The 20,695-nt window shown below is 44.6% G+C and overlaps 1 protein-coding gene across 1 annotated transcript in view; it reads left to right on the plus strand.

Moving 5' to 3' along the window:
• LOC133514657 (mitochondrial adenyl nucleotide antiporter SLC25A23-like) overlaps positions 1-19,089 on the plus strand; it is a 37,729-nt gene extending 18,640 nt beyond the window's left edge. The window contains 7 exon segments of the mRNA XM_061846486.1: positions 964-1,122; positions 1,893-2,020; positions 2,022-2,040; positions 2,240-2,353; positions 12,799-12,966; positions 18,684-18,834; positions 18,911-19,089. Of these exon segments, the coding sequence (XP_061702470.1) occupies positions 964-1,122; positions 1,893-2,020; positions 2,022-2,040; positions 2,240-2,353; positions 12,799-12,966; positions 18,684-18,834; positions 18,911-19,089 (918 nt within the window).
• Positions 19,090-20,695: the final 1,606 nt, after the last annotated feature.

The following is a 20,695-nucleotide window of genomic DNA, read 5'->3' on the forward strand; positions in this document are numbered from 1 at the left end:
AACTAGGGATCAGCATTTCAGTTTTGTTTCCAGTTATTTAGAACTTTATTTGATACACAACTTAGAAGACTGTTTTTGTTTTTGATGCTTTTGTTTGAATCTGTACATTTTTCATATAAGTCCTGAAACTGCTAACTTTTGTTGCCCAGGTGCATTCTGTGATTTACAGTAAATACCGCTGTATGTCTACGGTCAGTTTCGGATTGGGTTTTGTCTTTGAAGAATCCAGCAGTTCCAATCAGTGTTAGTATTAGTAATATATTCTGTAGACTATTGCACAATTCGTCACTTTAACCTGCTCCCTTTGTAGAATTGTCATTCCACTTGTCTATAACGGGAACCGCGAATGGTTCAGGGGTCTCTGTACAAGCTTAACATAATGTGGGGCCTTGATGGACTCTTAACTGTTCTAAATGATGAGGACTCTGCATCTTGCACATCTGTGATTCTTATAAGAATTAGTTCCTATTAATTGAATGTCTCTTGTTTTTTGTTCGTTAGTTTGTTCTGAATGTCGTACCAGGGCGGCACCGACTGCCGGAGACAGATTCCTTGTGTGTTGTTACACACTTAGCCAATAAAGCTGATTTTGATTCTGATTTATACTTGTTATATAGGTGTAACCAACATGAAAACCAGATATCTATTAGTTGAACAACAAGCAATTGTGACGCTAACAAAATGGAAAACCAATCAGTTATTGGACAAACATAATATACCATACAACTTATCATGTAACCCTTTGAAATGTCCTGGAAAAAAAAAAATCAATGGTGTGAAAAGTAACATAATCCATTGGGAAGGATCAACAAACATAACAGTGGTTGTTATCATAGAGTATATTTATGATCCTATTCCGCACATACAGAATATATGAATGTGTATATACAGCAGTGATGCAAATTTAGCAGTGTTGTACCCACAATTAATTATGGAATTCATTAATCTCAAAACTATTGGAAGATGTTTGACATTGGGGAACATTTGACGGTGCCAGATGAGTTCTCAGAGAAGGAAAGGCGGTCCGGCCTGGTATGGAGGCAGTTGGTTGCTGGCGCAATGGCAGGTGCTGTGTCCAGGACAGGAACTGCTCCTTTGGATCGCCTGAAAATTTTCCTCCAGGTCAGTCTTTTCAGTTGCACTTTGACAAAATGGAGATACATGTTCTTATTGGGCCCTGAAATATAATTTTAGTTTGTGTGAAATGTGAAGTACCATATGTATAAAATGGTTGCAACCCATTTGTATCCTGCAGGGATTTCTACAGTACCGGTATGTCTGTTTACCATATGGTCACCTACTGATGCAGATGTTTGTTTTTTTTTGTAAGTGGTTTATGCAATATGTACTTGCTGTATTTGCGACATATTCCCGTTTAGTGTATTTGTCAACATCTTAATCTATGACACTATAATTTAGGAATTTCCCATCACCTACTCTCACGTTGCTTTCTTTAGCTGAATAGATGAAGATCCACAAGTTCTATGCAGGATACCTTCTTTTTGTGTTTGTTTAATGACAGTACTTTTTCTTGTGATTTTTTTTATTCACTTTTTGTTATGTTACATTACAACAAATCTAATAAGCTATAAACAGTCACAGCAAACATTTGCTGAAGATCATTCTTGGGGATTTACAACAAAATATTTTTAGAATTCTTTCTAATTTCATTATTAAGACCAGAATTAAACTCTACTTTCAGCAACACTGGTATCTATCTTTAAATTGATCTAAATTCGTATGTGTATCTTAGATTCTAGCTCAAGTTCTCAAGAGATCGTAAATAGAACACGCACTAGAGGATCAGTCCAGTAACTGCATTCATGAGGGAGTCTGTTCCCATATTTAGCACAGGATATAAAACTGGTGGCCTGGTTTGTGTTTGTGTCAAGGTACACGGTTCTGTGTGCCATGGGACCAATCTGTGGTGGGGGCTGACAGGAATGATCCAAGAAGGAGGTGTCTTTTCTCTCTGGAGGGGAAATGGCATCAATGTCCTCAAGATTGCCCCAGAATCTGCAATTTATGGCCTATGAACAGGTCAGTGTTAATAAGTCAACAACTAGCCGCTGTCTTAATGAAGGCTTTTTCTGTCATTCATTTCTGAAGGAATCGGGAATCATCTATGAAGTAATTTTGCAGACATCTGTCTGACTGATTTTGAACCAAGCAAACTTTTTGCCCTTATTTATAACCTCATATGTGCACCTGTCCATTTTCTTATCTTGTCTTTCATTAGATCAAGTGGCTGATCCGTGGCAGCAGGGAGGGGGGAAGTTTGAGGGTACAAGAAAGATTCCTTGCTGGCTCTTTGGCAGGAGCAACTGCCCAAACCATAATCTACCCCATGGAGGTCAGAACATAAACATTTTTATACATTTATTTGTTCAGTTAGTGAAGATTCAACAAAAAGTAATGTTGCGACTGTGGTCGACTGGCCAAAACATCTCCCTCACAGTTCTGAGGATTGGTCTTAAAATCCCAATACTGCCTGTGTGGAGTTTGCATGGTCTCCCCGTGCCTGTGTGGATTTTCTCTCACATCCACAAAGCATGCATTAATTGAAGACTCTAAATTGTGCGCAGGTGTGAATGTAAGTGCAAATGGTTGTTTGTTTATGTGTGCCATGAGATTGGTTGGGGACTAGTTCAAGGTGTACCCCATCTCCTTCACAAAGATAGCTGGGACAGTCTCCAGGACACCTGTGACATTAGTGAGGATAAGCAGAATGAAAGCTGAATGAGTGTCCACAAATTACAGTATATGTATTTTGTTCAAAATTTATCATATCATTGTGTTTAAGAGACCTAATTGGGTCGAACACTTTTAAGGCCCTTCGTCATATTGCTATGAGTCAAAATCGTGGAACAAGGAATAGAAGAACATGATTATTAGGCCCACAGAATGCTGAAACGAGGCAACGTGACACAACGAAGCACAATGAACTGGAGAAGAACAGCATGAGATTATATACATAGCGTAATTAACCCAGACAAGTTGCAGGTGAGGAGGCTGCTCCCCAGAGCAGGGGCACATGAGTGGAATGACTACGCCCATGACATGTACAGCTTTGATCACTTTAATACCAATACCAAGATACAGGCATCAGGGTTCAGAAAATCTGGAGTAAGCACTGCGTGTGGAAACAGTGGACTGTTATGGACAAAAGGTTCAAACTCCACTATCTCTGATGGTATGGGGCTGTGTTAGTGACAATGGCATAGATAAATTACAGATCTGTGAAGGCACCATTAATGCAGGTTTTGAAGAAATATATGCTGCCATTCAAGCAACGTTTTTTTTCACAGAAGTCCCCGTTAATTTCATCAAGACAATGCCAAACCACATTCTGCATGTTACAACAGCGTGGCTTCGTAGAAAAAGAGTGGGGGTAGAAGAGTGGCCTCCCGGCAGTCCCAACCTGTCTCCCATTGAAAATGTATGGTGTAATATGTAGCATAAAATATAGCAGCAGAGATCCCGGACTACTGAACAGCTGAAGCTGTACATCAACCTAGAATGGGAAAGAATGCCACCTACAAAACTTCAACAATTAGTGTCCTCAGTTCCCAAACATCCATCCATCCATCCATCCATTTTCTTTGCCACTTATCCTCACGAGGGTCGCAGTGAGTGCTGGAGCCAATCCCAGCTGTCAAGGGGCAGGAGGCAGGGTACACCCTGAACTGGTCGCCAGTCAATCACAGGGCACATAGAGACAAACAGTTGCACTCACAATCACACCTAGGGGCAATTTAGGGTGTCCAAATCACGTTGCATGTTTTTGAGATGTGGGAGGAAACCGGAGTGCCCGGAGAAAACCCACACAGGCACGGGGAGAACATGCAAACTCCACACAGGCGGGGCCGGGATTGAACCTAGGTCCTCAGAACTGTGATGCCAACGCTTTACCAGCTGACCCACCGTGCCGCCCTCCGACAAATTTATTGAATGTTAAGAAAAGGTGATGTAACCCTGGTAAATCTAACACTCTCCCAGCTTTTTGGAACATGTTGCAGCCATCAAACTCTAAGTTAATGATTATTTGCGAAAAATAATAAAGTTTATCAGTTTGAAGATTAAATATGTTGTATTTGTAGTATATTCAATGAAATATAGCTTAAACATTATTTCCAAATCTTTGTATTCTGTTCTTATTTACGTTTAACTCAATGTCCCAAGTTGTTTGGAATTGGGTTCGCAAAATGGACTTTCCAGACTGTTCAGACTGCACTGATTGGGGTGTCCGTGTCAGATTGGACTGTTTCATTTGGCAGCCTGGATGAATCCTTCATGTGGACACTGGTAAATCCTAAATCAGCCCGTGTGAAGATGTGTGTGTGTGGCAATAAAGACATTTCACACATTCAATCACAAGTCGTGGTTAAGTATTTGTCACGACCCATTGGAACGGAGGTAGGACCGAAATGCAGGAGGACACGGAAGATGCAAGGGAGTTCGGAGAAAGACGTTTATTATTAAATGGTCGGGGATCGTGCAGGCGGTCAGGTGCAGCAGCGGTAGTTGGCACGTCAGGCGAAGAGAGCAGGTGAGCGGGCAGGCAGGAGTCGGTTCACGGGAGATCGATCAAGGAAGGCAGAAGTGTGAAGGGAGTCAGGCTTACGGAGTCGGTCGGTGAACAGGCGGAGGTCGGTACACACGGGTTGACGATCAGGCATACGGGAGTACTCGAACGGGACAGGAAGCTCCACAATCTGGCGGCGCACCAATCGTCATCGGGGTCCTATATATACGGGCAGGATCATGTACCCCCCTTTAAGGCACGGCTCTCAGACGTGCCTAAACGAAAGAAACAGAGACAATTATTAACACATGCAGGGTTGGGCGGAAGGGGGTTGAAGTAAGAATAATTTTATTGTGTTGTTTTTCCATAATTAAAAGATGTTTCGCAATAGCTTCGTATATGTTTCGCAATAGCTTTGTATAACCTAAAAGACGATCGCAATAGCTTTGAATAACCAGCAATGTCATAAAAAGATGTTTTTGTGTTATATGATGTCGTGCAACGCCATTTGTTGGTAACAAAGAATAGTGTGGCGTCAGGCGGGATGAATTGGCCACTCACCCCTCCTTCCGCACATGCTTAGAGTATAAAAGGAGAACTTTAGATACTCTAGGTAGAGTCTGCTGCGGGTTGCGTACGGATGCCCAGCCGGTATTGAAGCTGCTCTCTACCTGGAGTGTTGGCTCTCCCTCCTATTGGCGCACGGTAAGAGCTGGATATTCTTCTAAGAGCTGGTTGGATATTACTTAGCTTCATACCACGTGATTTGTGCTTGTGCTTGTGTTACCATTTCTGTGTGGGACCAATAAAGTGCCAATTGTTGGTAGCCAGAAGTGTGTCTTGTCTTCATTTCTGAGTGCCTATCTCCGACGAACCTATTAAAATTTGATACCGAACTCCTGAGTGAGGTATCAGAAATGTTTTAAAACATTTTTGGCATTGTCGGCAGGATCGTGGAGAATACATTCAGAAATGGCTTGTTGCTTTAAGAGCAAAACTGTGAAGGAGGCGGAAGTGGCCTCAAGTTTTAAGTGTAAAACTGTGAAGGGAGCGGAGGTGGCTCCCAATGAGGATGGCGTCTCCGACTGGGAGAGCCTTGGATTTGAAGAAATAGGGAAACTCCTTAGACGGCACGGGGGACGCCCTAAGCCGTGGATAGGAGAAATTCCCTTGGCAACTCCACCGCTGCTACAGCGCATGTTAAGCAGGGTGGATGTGAGGGACAAAGCCCCGCTGGGTGGCGTCCGAGAGATGTTGTGGATTTTTGCCGAAGCCTGGAAGGAAAGAACAAAGGCTTTGGATAAAGTATGCGCTTCTGAAATGCAAAAAGATAAAAAGATAGCGCAACTTGAAGAGAATATTAAAACGCTCGAATCTGACCAAGCTAAAGCGCAGAAAATCTTGGAGAAATCAGTGGCTTTTATTTCTTCAATGGCGCGCGAGAAAAGTAATAAAAGACCGCGTCGCATCGACCCAAAACAGGTCCGCTCTTTCGCTGTGGCACTCCAGGAAGACTGGGAGCCAGAGGGATGGAATGGCGACATATGGGGAGATGGCGACATGCAATATGGCGGGGAAATGAAACCTCAACCGCTGTATCCACAACTTGGACATCTCCAAGTTAAACCGATCTCGCGGAGACGGGAGGAACAGCATGTTGTCTTGCCCGTCTTTGAAGAACAGCGAGATGAGAATAATGTACCTATAGTTGATATGGAAGGAAACCCTATAATGAGGCGAATAGAACAGCCTCAGCCGCCGCCCAGAATGACGATAACAAAAGAGGACTTCTCTCAGGAAGAGATAGCCCATTTAACATCAAAGTATCGACAAAAGCAGGGAGAACCAGCTGATTGTTGGCTCAGGCGGATGTATGAGGAAGGAGCTGACGCCATAGAGCTTGACTCAGAGGACATTTCGCGATTTGGAGGCTTGAGTTCAGATTCTCGAATGAATGCCGAGTTTCGTGCAAACGGGAGAGCAATGGCGGTAGGTGATTCTTTTTCGCTATTTGCCTTGTATGCTATGACAGCGCAATCTGTGTATCCAACGTGGCATGATTGGCCCGAGATCAAAGGGCCTTGGGTAACCATCCGCGACGCAATTCACAGAATGGGGAGATTGTGTACACGCGATTCGATATCGCGAGCGGGTCATGCTTTTATTGATGAAACAGCAGTGCCAAAGGTGGTGCGTGATGCAATGATTCGAGACGCACCCCCCCACTACAGGTCTGCGATACTTACTATTTTGTTAGGAGCCGTCGATAACAGCTTCAGTGACGTAAAAACGCGCTTGTTGGAGTTGGCGACTTTGGGAGATTGGGGAGACACAGTACATCAGCCTTGCCCTGAGAATTACAGGTCCGAAACAGATGGCAAACGACCGCGCGCGCGAAACCGCCCGAAGCCGGGAGTAGTAGGCGGGAAATGTGGAAAGCACTCATTGTAGCGGGAGTACCGGCAGAAGAAATTGACGGGCTACCCACAAGTGCCTTGGCTGCAAGATGCAAACAAAGGGGATTGAAGGTAAATTGCTTGAGCAGGGGATCAAAGGGAAAATCAGAAATTGCTCAGCTGGCCACCATCATAAAGGGAATGATGACGCCGGCAGCTCAACCAACAGCCCCTCCCTTGGATGCATTTGAGGATGAAGAAGAGGAAGAGGAAGATACAGACTCAAGCGACGACATGCTAGTAGACACAAGAGGCCCCAGCTATGTGGCTGCTGTGAGAAAGGGCCGAGCGAAACCCAAGAGTAAGGGGAAAAATAAGGACAAGAGGTCACGTACCTTTGACCTCCTCAGCTAGGATGGAGGACAAACTCAGTCAACCAGCCAGAACAAAATTATCAATCGATGGTCAGTTGGGGACATCAGACCCCATGTTCAATTGGACACGGAAACCCTGATAAAATGAAGGGTGAAAATCTTCCACTGCGAGGATTGGGGGGACAAATTGTAAATGGAAAAGCAGTAATTCTTCCATTAAAAATTGGGAATATGCCAATATGGAAATTTGAAGTGGTCGTCACCCCCATCCCAGAGTGGATAATTGGAATGGACATCCTGGCTGGAATGACTTTGTATTTGAGAATAGGTAAATTTCAATTTGGAACAGGAATTGATGTGCGGACAATATTGGTGGGAAAGGTAAAAATGACACAGTTTCCCATATCTTTGGGGAAAATGCAATCAGGACCTCCTCGAGCTGCGGAAATTATAGCTCAGGGGTCTGATGCCACAGTCAGTGTTTTATATCAAAGAGAGGAAAAATGGGTAAACGTACCCGTGAACAAATGTTACATGCGAGAATACTAATCATGTTTTCTTTTGTCAATAGTGGTAACCATATCTGTTGCAGCTTGGTGGGTGCTTGTTGAAGTGGGAGCTGTTGATTGGACGACCCTCGACGGGAGGACGCAGAGATGGAAGACATCCGGCGCCAAGGAATTGGAAATGACTGGGTCATCTGCCTCCTTGCCGTTGGTGCCATGGTCCGACCCTCGTGGGGAATGACCGAAGGTCATGTGTGCGAGACAAGCCAGTTCATCGGGATGAGATGGAGAATCTCGGTCAACATCCCCTGTGATCTTCCCATGATGATCCACCACGAGAGTGATACGGGGGAGTAAGGTGACAGTCTCCGCTTCCTGCGTCATGTGTATGTGGGATTTGGACAAATGGAGATATTGGGGGTGTCAAGCTGATCATCGAAGAAACAATGACGCCAAAAATAACTCAAACACACTTGACTCCAATCCTTGACACCTGTACACACCTAGCTCAAGCAGTGGTTGAAACCAAGATATACTGGACAATTCACTTTCCCCCGATTCCGATATGTAACGGAATAAAAAGGGCATGGTATGATACTTTGTTGGGGGGAACGGGAACCGTATTGGGATTGGCAAATACTGCTGATAATGAGGTAACTAGGACCATGCTGTCCAATACTGGAGAACACTCTGCCAGGGCCTTGCATCAAATAGGGGTTTGGCTTCCTAAAGCTCTGGTGGGACAAAAAAGAAAATGCAGAACTTTGGAAAACAGTGTTTAATTGGGATATCAAATTATGGGACGAAGCAGAGAAAGTGCTTCAGAACTTGACAGAACAGAGTAGCTGGACAGTATGTAGTATTCAAACTCTACACGCTGCGGCTCAAAAGGAGTCGTTTCTAAGGATAGTTACGTCGGGAAATTATCAAGAGTGGCGGAAGGTTTGGAACATTTCTGACTCTTTGTGGTTGACATTACATCCCGAACACACCAAATGTAACAAAAATAAATGTACGGGGTATTGGACCCAGTACAACGTGACGACAACAAAGGTGGTTTGTAAATATCAGGTTTTGCCTGTTATAACGACAAGTGGATATTGGTTTTTACACATGGAGGGAGAGTGGTTTGAACCAAAAACCAACAAAACCTTTAAATCAGATTTATGTGATTTAACAGACCAAGGGTTGGCTTGCAGATTACAACATGCGTACTCGAATCCGTGCCTAACCGACTCAGAGGTTGTACTTTGTGATTGGACTAGGGAGCCAGCCAGAGAGATGATGTGGCAAGTTGGACCGCATACTCTCTGTGTGGCTACAACACAAAATAACTCACAAGTACCTTCGGTTCCTTTTGTAGGATGCCTTCAAGATGTACACATATGGCGCTGGGGAAACATGACGTATCGTTTGACTAACTATTCGGAGTCCCGCAGGTTGACTACGGTCCAGTGGGAGGTACTACGCTCCCCCTGGTCAGTGTTTCTGGAACGATTCAAATGCGCATTGGAGAGTTCTACAGACATCCAAAAACTCATCAAGTCACATGCGTCTAACATTTCCAGTCTCATAGTGTCAACTATGGTAGTAAAAGGGGAAGTAGTGCATGCCACTAAATTAGTACAACAGGCTTCAGCTCATCATTGGTGGGACATCTTCACAGGAATGTCCTCCACTGCGCGTACTACTTTCTTGCCACCCTTGATCGTGTTAATGATTGTTATTTGTGTGCTTACGCTATGCAATATGGGAACTTGCTATTATGTGCGACGCATCCGGCTTGAGGTAGAGAAGGAAATATATAATCGCCTATAATCAATTGCTTACATTTTGAATGATGGAAAAACATCAAGAGTGGAATGAAGTAAGAATAATTTTATTGTGTTGTTTTTCCATAATTAAAAGATGTTTCGCAATAGCTTCGTATATGTTTCGCAATAGCTTTGTATAACCTAAAAGACGATCGCAATAGCTTTGAATAACCAGCAATGTCATAAAAAGATGTTTTTGTATTATATGATGTCGTGCAACGCCATTTGTTGGTAACAAAGAATAGTGTGGCGTCAGGCGGGATGAATTGGCCACTCACCCCTCCTTCCGCACACGCTTAGAGTATAAAAGGAGAACTTTAGATACTCTCGGTAGAGTCTGCTGCGGGTTGCGTACGGATGCCCAGCCGGTATTGAAGCTGCTCTCTACCTGGAGTGTTGGCTCTCCCTCCTATTGGCGCACGGTAAGAGCTGGATATTCTTCTAAGAGCTGATTGGATATTACTTAGCTTCATACCACGTGATTTGTGCTTGTGCTTGTGTTACCATTTCTGTGTGGGACCAATAAAGTGCCAATTGTTGGTAGCCAGAAGTGTGTCTTGTCTTCATTTCTGAGTGCCTATCTCCGACGAACCTATTAAAATTTGATACCGAACTCCTGAGCGAGGTATCAGAAATGTTTTAAAACAGGGGTCCGGAGGAGGGCCCCCCCTCCTACCCCCCAACCCCAGTCTGGTGGCCATCCAGGGCACCAAACGTGAGGCGTCCAGGTAGACAGGTCAGGAGGACGACCCGGATGCCAGGATCCCCACGGGCGATTCGGGTGGACGACCTCGGTGAGGAACCAAACGGCAAAGCAGGAACCAGAGCGAGGCAGGCAACTGCTCCGGACGAGAACCTCCCACGCCGTGGTTGCGAGATGACCAGGGATTGGTTGCCACAGAGGCTTGGTCAGGAAGCAGCCGTGGATTGGTCACCAACAAGGCCAGGTCATGAAGCGGCTGGGAGCAATCAGGAGCGAAGTGGATGAAGGAGAGTCTCTCCAGCTCCGGGGTGGCTCAACAGAACTCCCCAGCTCCTGTCACTGTCGATACAGGGGCGTGGGGCGGCCGTGGACCGGTCGCCGCCGGTCCTTCTGGACTGGAACATGAGAAGGCGGCAGCATCCTCACCACCTCCTCCTGGACAGCAACGTGAGAAGGCGGTGGCATCCTCACCACCTCCTCCTGGGCGGGAACGGGAGAAGGCAACGGCGGCATCGCCACCTCCTGGTCGAAACTGACACGTGGGCGTGTCTCGGGAGCGCGACAGTTCCAACTGCCGCGTGAGCATGAGTCAGAAACGAGTCAGTTGAAACCGCAGTGTGGGCATAAGTCAATAACGAGTCCGTCGAAACTGACACATGCGCTTGGCTTGGCAGTGGATCCGTTGCCACTGCCGCGTGAGTAAAAGTCAGTGGCAAGTCCCTCGCAGTTGCGACGTCAGCCTATATATACGGGCAGGATCATGACAGTACCCCCGCATGAGGCGCAGGTGTGTGCCTCCCAATTAGCGCGAGCATGCGGGCACCCACACAGCCCGGGCTGGAGTGGCAGGATCATGACAGTATTAAGTATTTTAGGTGGTTACTTTGTTAAGCTGTTTTTTAGAATTAACGATTGACATTACTTTACTCCTACCTTGCCTCCCTGCCTCCCTGCATCTGGATCCTCCACGGCTTCCCATACCTTCCTTGCCCTTCACGAGCCCCGAGTGTGACAGAATGGACTAGTAGTCAACAATGCGGTGCCCGCGGGCGCATGGTTGCCCGTGAGGACCATTTAAGGCAGCCACGAGTCATGCTCTAAAAATAGCACAGATCGCAAATAAAAAAATATATATATATATTTTGACTTGCTTACGTTAAAGCATTTTTTAAAATAATGTCATATAATATATTTGTAAAGTATAAAGAGTTTTGTTATCTTGGAGGTTTGCCGCAAACAGGTCAGGTAACCCTTCAAACAATCGGTGCTCCCGAAGTAACCCACAGCCTCAAAAAGGTTGATGAACAGTAGAATCGACCAACCAAGACAGGACCCAGTGGGAAGAATACGGCGTTGCCGGTCATGCTTTCAGCCTGCCAACCATGCCTACTCTCTTCGAGTAAGCTCTGTCCTTTTGTCCACTCCTTCCCTTTTACCAGTGCCCTCCACTTGTCATAGTTATTCACCACGCCCGACTATTTCAGCTCCAGGTGCTTTATTAGACTCTGATTTTTACAATTTTGAGGAGGAGCTTGATTGATATGATTGTCTGCCCAATTCAGACTCTGACACAGATTTAGATTTTTCCGATTCCTTCCCCAGTTTTACAAGTCATAGTCAGTTTTTGTCACATCTTCTCGTCTCTAGCTCCTGTGAGTCTAAGCCAAAGTCCTCTCCCTATGACGTTTTCTGGGACCCCCGTTTTACCCATTTATTCAAGACCCCCGCTTGGTGGCCAGTGGTGCGTCCAAGTGGAGCTCAGTTTTTGTCCTCCTGTTCCATTCCGCCAATGTCATGTCAAGCCAAACCACCTCCTGAGTCCCCTTGTTCTGTACCACCTGTGTTTCCTAGTTCACTTTCTTGAGTCCCTCGGCACTCTACCCATCTCGTATCTGCTCCTACCAAGCCTCAATTGTGGGAGGTTCGTGAGGCAACTACAGTCCCCATGCCTGTTCCTAGGCAGGCCCCTATGCCGGCTCCCTGGGAGCTGCGTCAGGCCCACGTACTGGCTCCCCACCAGCTGCATCAGGCTCCGGTGCCTGCTCCTGTTCTGGCAGGATGGGGCAAGTAGCCCCCACCTTCATCTCCGGCAGCACGACCAGCGGCCACCGCCTTCAGCTCCGACAGCACTTGACCAGCGACCGCCACTTCCGGCTCCTGCAGCGCTCGGCCAGCAGCCACCACCTCAGCTCGTGCTTTGGCGGCGCTCAGCCAGTAGTCTCCTCCTGCCTCTGTTACAGGGGCGGTCGACCACCGGCCGCCACTTGGCCCTGTTGCCTGGCTCCTACTTTGTCATTGGCTCTGTCATCATGGATGTCCACCTGAATGGCCCTGTAGAGACACGAGTGCTCGTTGTCCTGGCCAGCCTCCTTAACTGTCCAGTCAAGCACTTAACTTTGGGTGGCCTGGGAAGCCACCGGACTGACCCTGATGGGTAACACTCTTATTCGATGTTTTTTTTTTTGTTCTCTATTTTTTAGGTGCTTAAAACCGGTCTAACACTGAGGAAGACAGGGCAATACTCAGGTATGGCTGACTGTGCCAGAAAGATTCTGAAAAGGGAGGGGGTCCGGGCTTTCTACAGAGGCTACCTGCCAAATACAATCGGCATCATCCCCTATGCTGGTATCGATTTAGCTGTTTATGAGGTGAGTGCATATACTATAGGTCAAACCACGTTTTGGAGACAGTGGAACCATCAAAGCCTAATTACCCCGAGGACATAGTACAACTTTGTTTGAGCAACCAAAAATTTCAGGATAAGTATACATCATATGGCACACAAAAACACAAAGTTTTTTAAATGTGATTATGTGCAACATCCCATAAGACATAGTATGTCATGCCATCAGCATTTCTCACAGGTCTATAGACCTCGTGCACCTACGTCATAAAATCATGTGATTCGCCATATTGCCGGTCAAACAAAGCATTGTTGCAAGTTAATTCCGTTGAGACAAAACGAAAATACATCTTATAGCACGGCATCCAAGGTTTGTCTGATACTGTTAAACATTTAGAAGGTGATTATAAATGAAGGTACGTGGAAAAGTTAGAGACACTGGGCGTAGAGGATCCATACTTAATGCCGAAGTCGATGTTTTTGCCGATAAGAAATTGGACTGTTAATACACTTCCGCTTCTCTTGGAGAACTGGAGCTACACATGTACAGTGAAGAAAATAAGTATTTGAACACCCTGCTATATTGCAAGTTCTCCCACTTACAAATCATGGAGGGGTTTGAAATTTTCATCATTGGTGCATGTCCATTGTAATGCAGCCCTATGAGGGCACAAACCAGTGCAATCTGTAGGCCGGTCCCAAGCCCGGATAAATGCAGAGGGTTGCATCAGGAAGGGCATCCGGCGTAAAAACTGTGCCAAACAAATATGAGCGTTCATCTAAAGAATCCCATACCGGATCGGTCGTGGCCCGGGTTAACAACGCCCGCCCCCGGCACTGCTAACCTGCAGGGCGTCGGTGGAAATTCAGCTACTGTGGGTCGAAGACAAAGAAGAGGAGGAAACCGGATCCAGCGTCAGAAGAAAAAGAGGAATGCACAGAGCCTACAACTGAGTGTAGGGACTTTGAATGTTGGGACTATGACAGGAAAAGCTCAGGAGTTGGTTGACATGATGATTAGGAGAAAGGTTGATATTCTGTGCATCCAAGAGAGCAGGTGGAAAGGTAGTAAGGCTAGAAGTTTGGGAGCAGGGTTTAAATTATTCTACCACGGAGTAGATGGGAAGAGAAATGGAGTAGGGGTTATTTTAAAGGAAGAGCTGGCTAAGAATGTCTTGGAGGTGAAAAGAGTATCAGATCGAGTGATGAGACTAAAATTTGAAATTGAGGGTGTTATGTATAATGTGGTTAGCGGCTATGCACCACAGGTAGGATGTGACCTAGAGTTAAAAGAGAAATTCTGGAAGGAACTAGATGAAGTAGTTCTGAGCATCCCAGACAGCGAGAGAGTTGTGATTGGTGCAGATTGTAATGGACATATTGGTAAAGGAAACAGGGGCGATGAAGAAGTGATGGGTAAGTACGGCATCCAGGAAAGGAACTTTGAAGGGCAGATGGTGGTGGACTTTGCAAAAAGGATGGAGATGGCTGTAGTGAACACTTATTTCCAGAAGAGGGAGGAACATATAGTGACCTACAAGAGCGGAGGTAGAACCACGCAGGTAGATTATATTTTGTGCAGACGATGTAATCTGAAGGAGGTTACTGACTGTAAAGTAGTGGTAGGGGAGAGTGTAGCTCGACAGCATAGGATGGTAGTATGTAGGATGATTCTGGTGGTGGGTAGGAAGATTAAGAAGACAAAGGTAGAGCAGAGAACCATGTGGTGGAAGCTGAGAAAGGAAGAATGTTGTGCGGCCTTCCGGAAAGAGGTGAGACAGGCTCTCGATGGACAACCGAAGCTCCCGGAAGACTGGACGACGACAGCCAAGGTGATCAGAGAGACAGGCAGGAGAGTACTTGGTGTGTCATCTGGTAGGAAAGGGGAGAAGGAGACTTGGTGGTGGAACCCCAAAATACAGGGAGTCATACAAGGAAAGAGATTAGCGAAGAAGAAGTGGGATACTGAGAGGACTGAGCAGAGGCGAAAGGAGTACATCGAGATGCGACGTAGGGCAAAGGTAGAGGTGGCAAAGGCTAAACAAGAGGCATATGAAGACATGTACACCAGGTTGGACACGAAAGAAGGAGAAAAGGATCTCTACAGGTTGGCCAGACAGAGGGATAGTGATGGGAAGGATGTGCAGAAGGTTAGGGTGATTAAGGATAGAGATGGAAATGTGTTGACTGGTGCCGGTAGTGTGCTAAATAGATGGAAAGAATACTTTGAGAAGTTGATGAATGAAGAAAATGAGAGCGAAGGAAGAGTTGAAGAGGCAAGAGTGAAGGACCAGGAAGTGGAAATGATTACCAAGGGGGAAGTCAGAAAGGCACTACAAAGGATGAAAAATGGAAAGGCAGTTGGTCCTGATGACATACCGGTAGAGGTATGGAAGCAATTTGGAGAGATGGCTGTGGAGTTTTTGACCAACTTATTCAACAGAATACTAGCGGGCGAAAAGATGCCTGAAGAATGGAGGAAAAGTGTTCTAGTTCCCATTTTTAAGAACAAAGGGGATGTTCAGAGCTGTGGGAACTATAGAGGAATAAAGTTGATGAGCCACACAATGAAGTTATGGGAAAGAGTAGTGGAGGCTAGACTCAGGACAGAAGTAAGTATCTGCGAGCAACAGTATGGTTTCATGCCTAGAAAAAGTACCACAGATGCATTATTTGCCTTGAGGATGCTCGTGGAAAAGTACAGAAAAAGTCAGAAGGAGCTACATTGTGTCTTTGTGGATCTAGAGAAAGCCTATGACAGAGTACCAAGAGAGGAACTGTGGTACTGCATGCGTAAGTCTGGTGTGGCAGAGAAGTATGTTAAAATAGTACAGGACATGTATGATGGCAGCAGAACAATGGTGAGGTGTGCCTTAGGTGTGACAGAGGAATTTAAGGTGGAGGTGGGACTGCATCAGGGATCAGCTCTGAGCCCCTTCCTGTTTGCAGTGGTAATGGATAGGCTGACAGATGAGGTTAGACTGGAATCCCCTTGGACCATGATGTTCGCAGATGATATTGTGATATGCAGTGAAAGCAGGGAGCATGCAGAGGAACAATTAGAAAGATGGAGACATGCACTGGAAAGGAGAGGAATGAAGATTAGCCGAAGTAAAACAGAATATATGTGCGTGAATGAGAAAAGTGGAGGGGGAAGAGTGAGGCTACAGGGAGAAGAGATAGCGAGGGTGGACGACTTCAAATACTTGGGGTCAACAATACAGAGCAATGGAGAGTGTGGTCAGGAAGTGAAGAAACGGGTCCAAGCAGGCTGGAACAGCTGGCGAAAGGTGTGTTATGTGACAGAAGAGTGTCTGCTAGGATGAAGGGCAAAGTTTACAAAACAGTGGTGAGGCCGGCCATGATGTAGAGACGGTGGCACTGAAGAAACAACAGGAAGCTGAACTGGAGGTGGCAGAAATGGAGATGTTGAGGTTCTCGCTCGGAGTGACCAGGTTGGATAGGATTAGAAATGAGCTCATTAGAGGGACAGCCAAAGCTGGATGTTTTGGAGACAAGATTCGAGAGAGCAGACTTCGATGGTTTGGACATGTTCAGAGGTGAGAGAGTGAGTATATTGGTAGAAGGATGCTGAGGATGGAGCTCCCAGGCAAAAGAGCGAGAGGAAGACCAAAGAGAAGGCTTATGGATGTGGTGAGGGAAGACATGAGGGCAGTTGGGGTTAGAGAGGAAGATGCAGGAGATAGGCTAAGATGGCAAAAGATGACACGCTGTGGCGACCCCTAACGGGACAAGCCGAAAGGAAAAGAAGAAGAAGAAGGTGCATGTCCATTGTGAGATAATCCATAAAGAAAAATCCAAAAATCACAATGTATGATTTTTTTAATGATTTATTTGTGTGATGCAGCTGCAAATAAGTATTTGAATGCCTGAGAAAACCATTGTTAATATTTGGTACAATAGCCTTTCATTGCAATTACAGAGATCAAACATTTCTTGTAGTTGTTCACAAGGTTTCCACACACCCCAGGAGGTATTTTGGGCCACTCCTCCACAGCTATAACTAGATCAGACAGGTTTGTGGGCTGTCACTGAGAAACACAGAGTTTCAGCTTGACCGTCACGATTACCTTGTTCCATTTTCTAATGATTGCTCCAACAGTGGACCTTTTTTCACCAAGGTGCTTAGCAATTTCTCCGTAGCCCTTTCCAGCCGTGTGGAGTTGGACAATTTTGTCGCTGGTGTCTTTGGACAGCTGTTTGATCTTGGCCATGTTACTAGTATGAGTCTTACTGATTGTATGGGGTGGACAGGTCTCTTTATGCAGCTAACGACCTCACACAGGTGCATCTGATTCAGGATAATAGAGGGAGTGGAGGTGGACTTTTAAAGGCGGACTAACGGGTCTTTGAGGGTCAGAATTCTAGCTGATACGCAGGTGTTCAAATACTTATTTGCAGCTTTATCTCTCTCACAGTGGACATGCACCAATGATGAAAATTTCAGACCCCTCCATCATTTCTCAGTGGGAGAGCTTGCAATAGGGTCTTCAAATACTTATTTTTTTCACTGTATGTCGTACGGCTCTGGGCTTCGCTACCCACTGGGCCTTTCTTTTTCTTACTGGGCAGAATACCACGGAGTCTTCCTTGGATTCTTTCTATCTGAATTTTGGCAAAATTTCGTGATACACTAGGGCATTTTCACGTGTCTGATGGTGGTTGTACTGCATGTGATTACACTACAAATCGGCCATAATTTCTTTGTTTACGCACAGAATACGTCACATCCGCGCATGTAGGTCATGTGGTTTGCCAAAATGGCAGCACCCATGAAAATTCATAATTGCCGAGAAAAATCTTCTCAAATCACCATTAAATGATATCGGGTTAACATCACATTTTCCACGTACAGTACATATGACATGACCTATCGGATTAAGGCTTTTCATTGTTCAGTAGCGTATACCTTTAAATAGAGTTCAGAGTAGGAACAAGGAACAAGACAAGGAAGATGCGGGAATTGGTGGCGTGAGCAGGTGGAAAAGCTTGGCGACGTGGCCTGAGAGAACAGCGAGGCAGGGAGCTCAGATGGCACACTGAGGACAAAGAAGCACACGGAGGTAGTGACGATTGCGGGTAGTAGCGTAGCTTACATGAAAGGAGAAAGACAGTGTACCGCGAATGAATGTTAATACTCGAGCGGCGGAGTCTTGGAATTGGCAGGCTTAAATATAGGTAATGAGGAGTGCTGATTGACAGCAGGTGCATGGCCAACGTGGGTGGAGAGGGTTGCAAAGCACCAACCAAGCTCCAACAAAGGAACTGCTGGGCACAGACTGTGACGTCAATTGGGAAAATTAAGATTAATATGTGATTACATTTAGTTAAGAGCTTGACCTTAACCCTAACCCCATCATGGAACAAAATAAACTCAAAGGTAGCACTGCAGTTTAATTTTATTATCACTTTATTACTATTAATTGCAAGTAGTTTTTTAACGCATATGATAGTTTGAATTTAAGTCTCTTTCCTCATTTCCAGCTCATGTCATCTTTGTCACTTGTATGACTGTTACAATCTTAAAACATTACTTGAAAAATGTTTACTGTAACAGCAGGAATTTGTTTTGGTAAAAAAATGCTTTGAAATAACTAATTGGCTGTTGGTAAATGTCCTGGAAAGTCCCAGAGGTATTGACTTTGGATGGTCCACTATAATTTAATGTTATAGTGTAGGTATAGTGACCTTGTCATCCACTTTTATTTGTAATTCTTTCAGACTCTAAAGAATGCCTGGCTTCAGAAATACTGTCTAGACTCTGCAGATCCAAGTATTCTCATTCTGCTGGGCTGCGGCACAGTTTCTAGTACCTGTGGGCAGCTAGCGTCATATCCACTTGCTCTTATTCGGACACGAATGCAGGCGCAAGGTGAGACTTGCTCCAGATTCTGATGAAGCAAATGAGTCCGCTTGTCATGTGAGAGCAATCGTTCCACTTCTTTCAGCCAGCACGGAGGGTATTCCAAAACTGACCTTGGTGGGCCAGTTCAAATACATCTTATCCAATGAAGGTGTGTCTGGTCTGTATCGTGGCATCACACCCAACTTTCTCAAAGTCATTCCTGCTGTTAGCATCTCCTATGTCGTATATGAGCACATGAAAAGATTCCTTGGGGTTGGATAGTAAACTAGGATGAGGATTGAGGAGGACCGAATTGTAAAAGATAGAGAAAGCAAGCACTCGGTTTATGAGACAACACTGGTGAGAAAAAAGATCTGTCTCACGGAAACCTCCGATTGGGATGTCCAATTGTTGGGGTGTATGCACACTCCCTGAAACAAACCAACATAAGTGTGCATGCTTATGTAATTTTCATATAATTTCACCAATAACAGTGAAGAGTGAATTTTTTGTAAATGCTGCCTTTAGTTTTAAATGGGTTAATGTCTCCAATGCGGAAGCAGACATGCTTAAAGTACTATTTTCAATTATTAATTTAAAATTTCAACCATTCAAAGTGGGATGGTGGTACCCCTTTGAAATACATGTTTTTTTTATAACAGGAAAGATAAAAAAAGCACAACAGAAAAAACGTCAGGAGCTTCATAAAAACCAAATGTGTTGCATTGCAATTTACTTGTGTTCCGCGTCAAACTCTGGGTACTGGACAAGCGCCTAAACAATTCTAATTACTCATTAAACCCATTTAACTCTTGTTTTTATACAATCTTAAGGCTAAAGACATGAAATTGTTTCAACACGTTCACTAGTTTATACATATTCATTCATATCTCAAAGTTAACACCGTTTATTTTGCTGCTATTGTGTCAAATCAAAATGACAACCTCATCCTGGGACTTCAGCTCACAGATCCCTCTGGTGTATTGCAACAACATAATGAGGCTCTCGACAGCGGCATTAATGTTAAAGAAAGCTTGAGTGACCAAGGATTGGTTATAGAAGAACAATGAAGATGTAATTGTATTGGTTTTCATGGAAAAAGCAAATTAAGCAACAAGAGCAAAATCCGATGTGTCAAAAAATGTAACTGCATTCTTAGAAAATCATGAAACTTCATTTCAAAGACTAATGGAAAAGAAAGTTTGACATTAAGTTTAAAAATATTACCTTGGAATAATTTTTGTTTGAGAAACAATTATGACCTTTTGTTGGATAACAAAAGCCATTAACTCAAATACTGTACTCATTTTCAATGGGAAATTTAGTGGACATGTTCTTAAAGTTACTGATCAAATTATATCAACATGAACCCCATGATCTTTGGATTTGCTGTATTCAACTCTAATCCAAACCGTGAAATTTTTTTTGTTTGTTTTACATGCTACTCATGGTTGCATACTCCGCCCCGCCCCCACAAAAAATAATAAATAAAAATCAGCATAATAACAGGGCAGCATGTATAAAGAATGAGGAAATGGTTGGCTTTTAGTTGCCCTAGTTTTTACAGTGGGATTGTTTATTTTAATATTTAATGAGTGATGCAAGTTTTTTGAAATCATGACATGTCAGTCAGATGCTTTTCTCTGTTGTCAGCTGCTCTGCCTTTTTTAATGCCATGAAACTGGATAATTACTGGATTTGTAATTTCAAATCTAATCCAGTTTCACATGTACTATGTAGTAGTTATCATCCAAAGCTACTGTCAGTATTATATTCCTTGCAATTAAGCTTTTGCCCCTTCGAATGTGATACAAATATATGTTTAAAAACTTATTGTTAATTTCTGAGCCGCACAAAAGATTTATGCAGTAGCTGGTTGGAGTAGTTC

This window comes from Syngnathoides biaculeatus, chromosome 16 (genome assembly GCF_019802595.1).
Source record: "Syngnathoides biaculeatus isolate LvHL_M chromosome 16, ASM1980259v1, whole genome shotgun sequence".
Taxonomy (NCBI): Eukaryota; Metazoa; Chordata; class Actinopteri; order Syngnathiformes; family Syngnathidae; genus Syngnathoides; species Syngnathoides biaculeatus.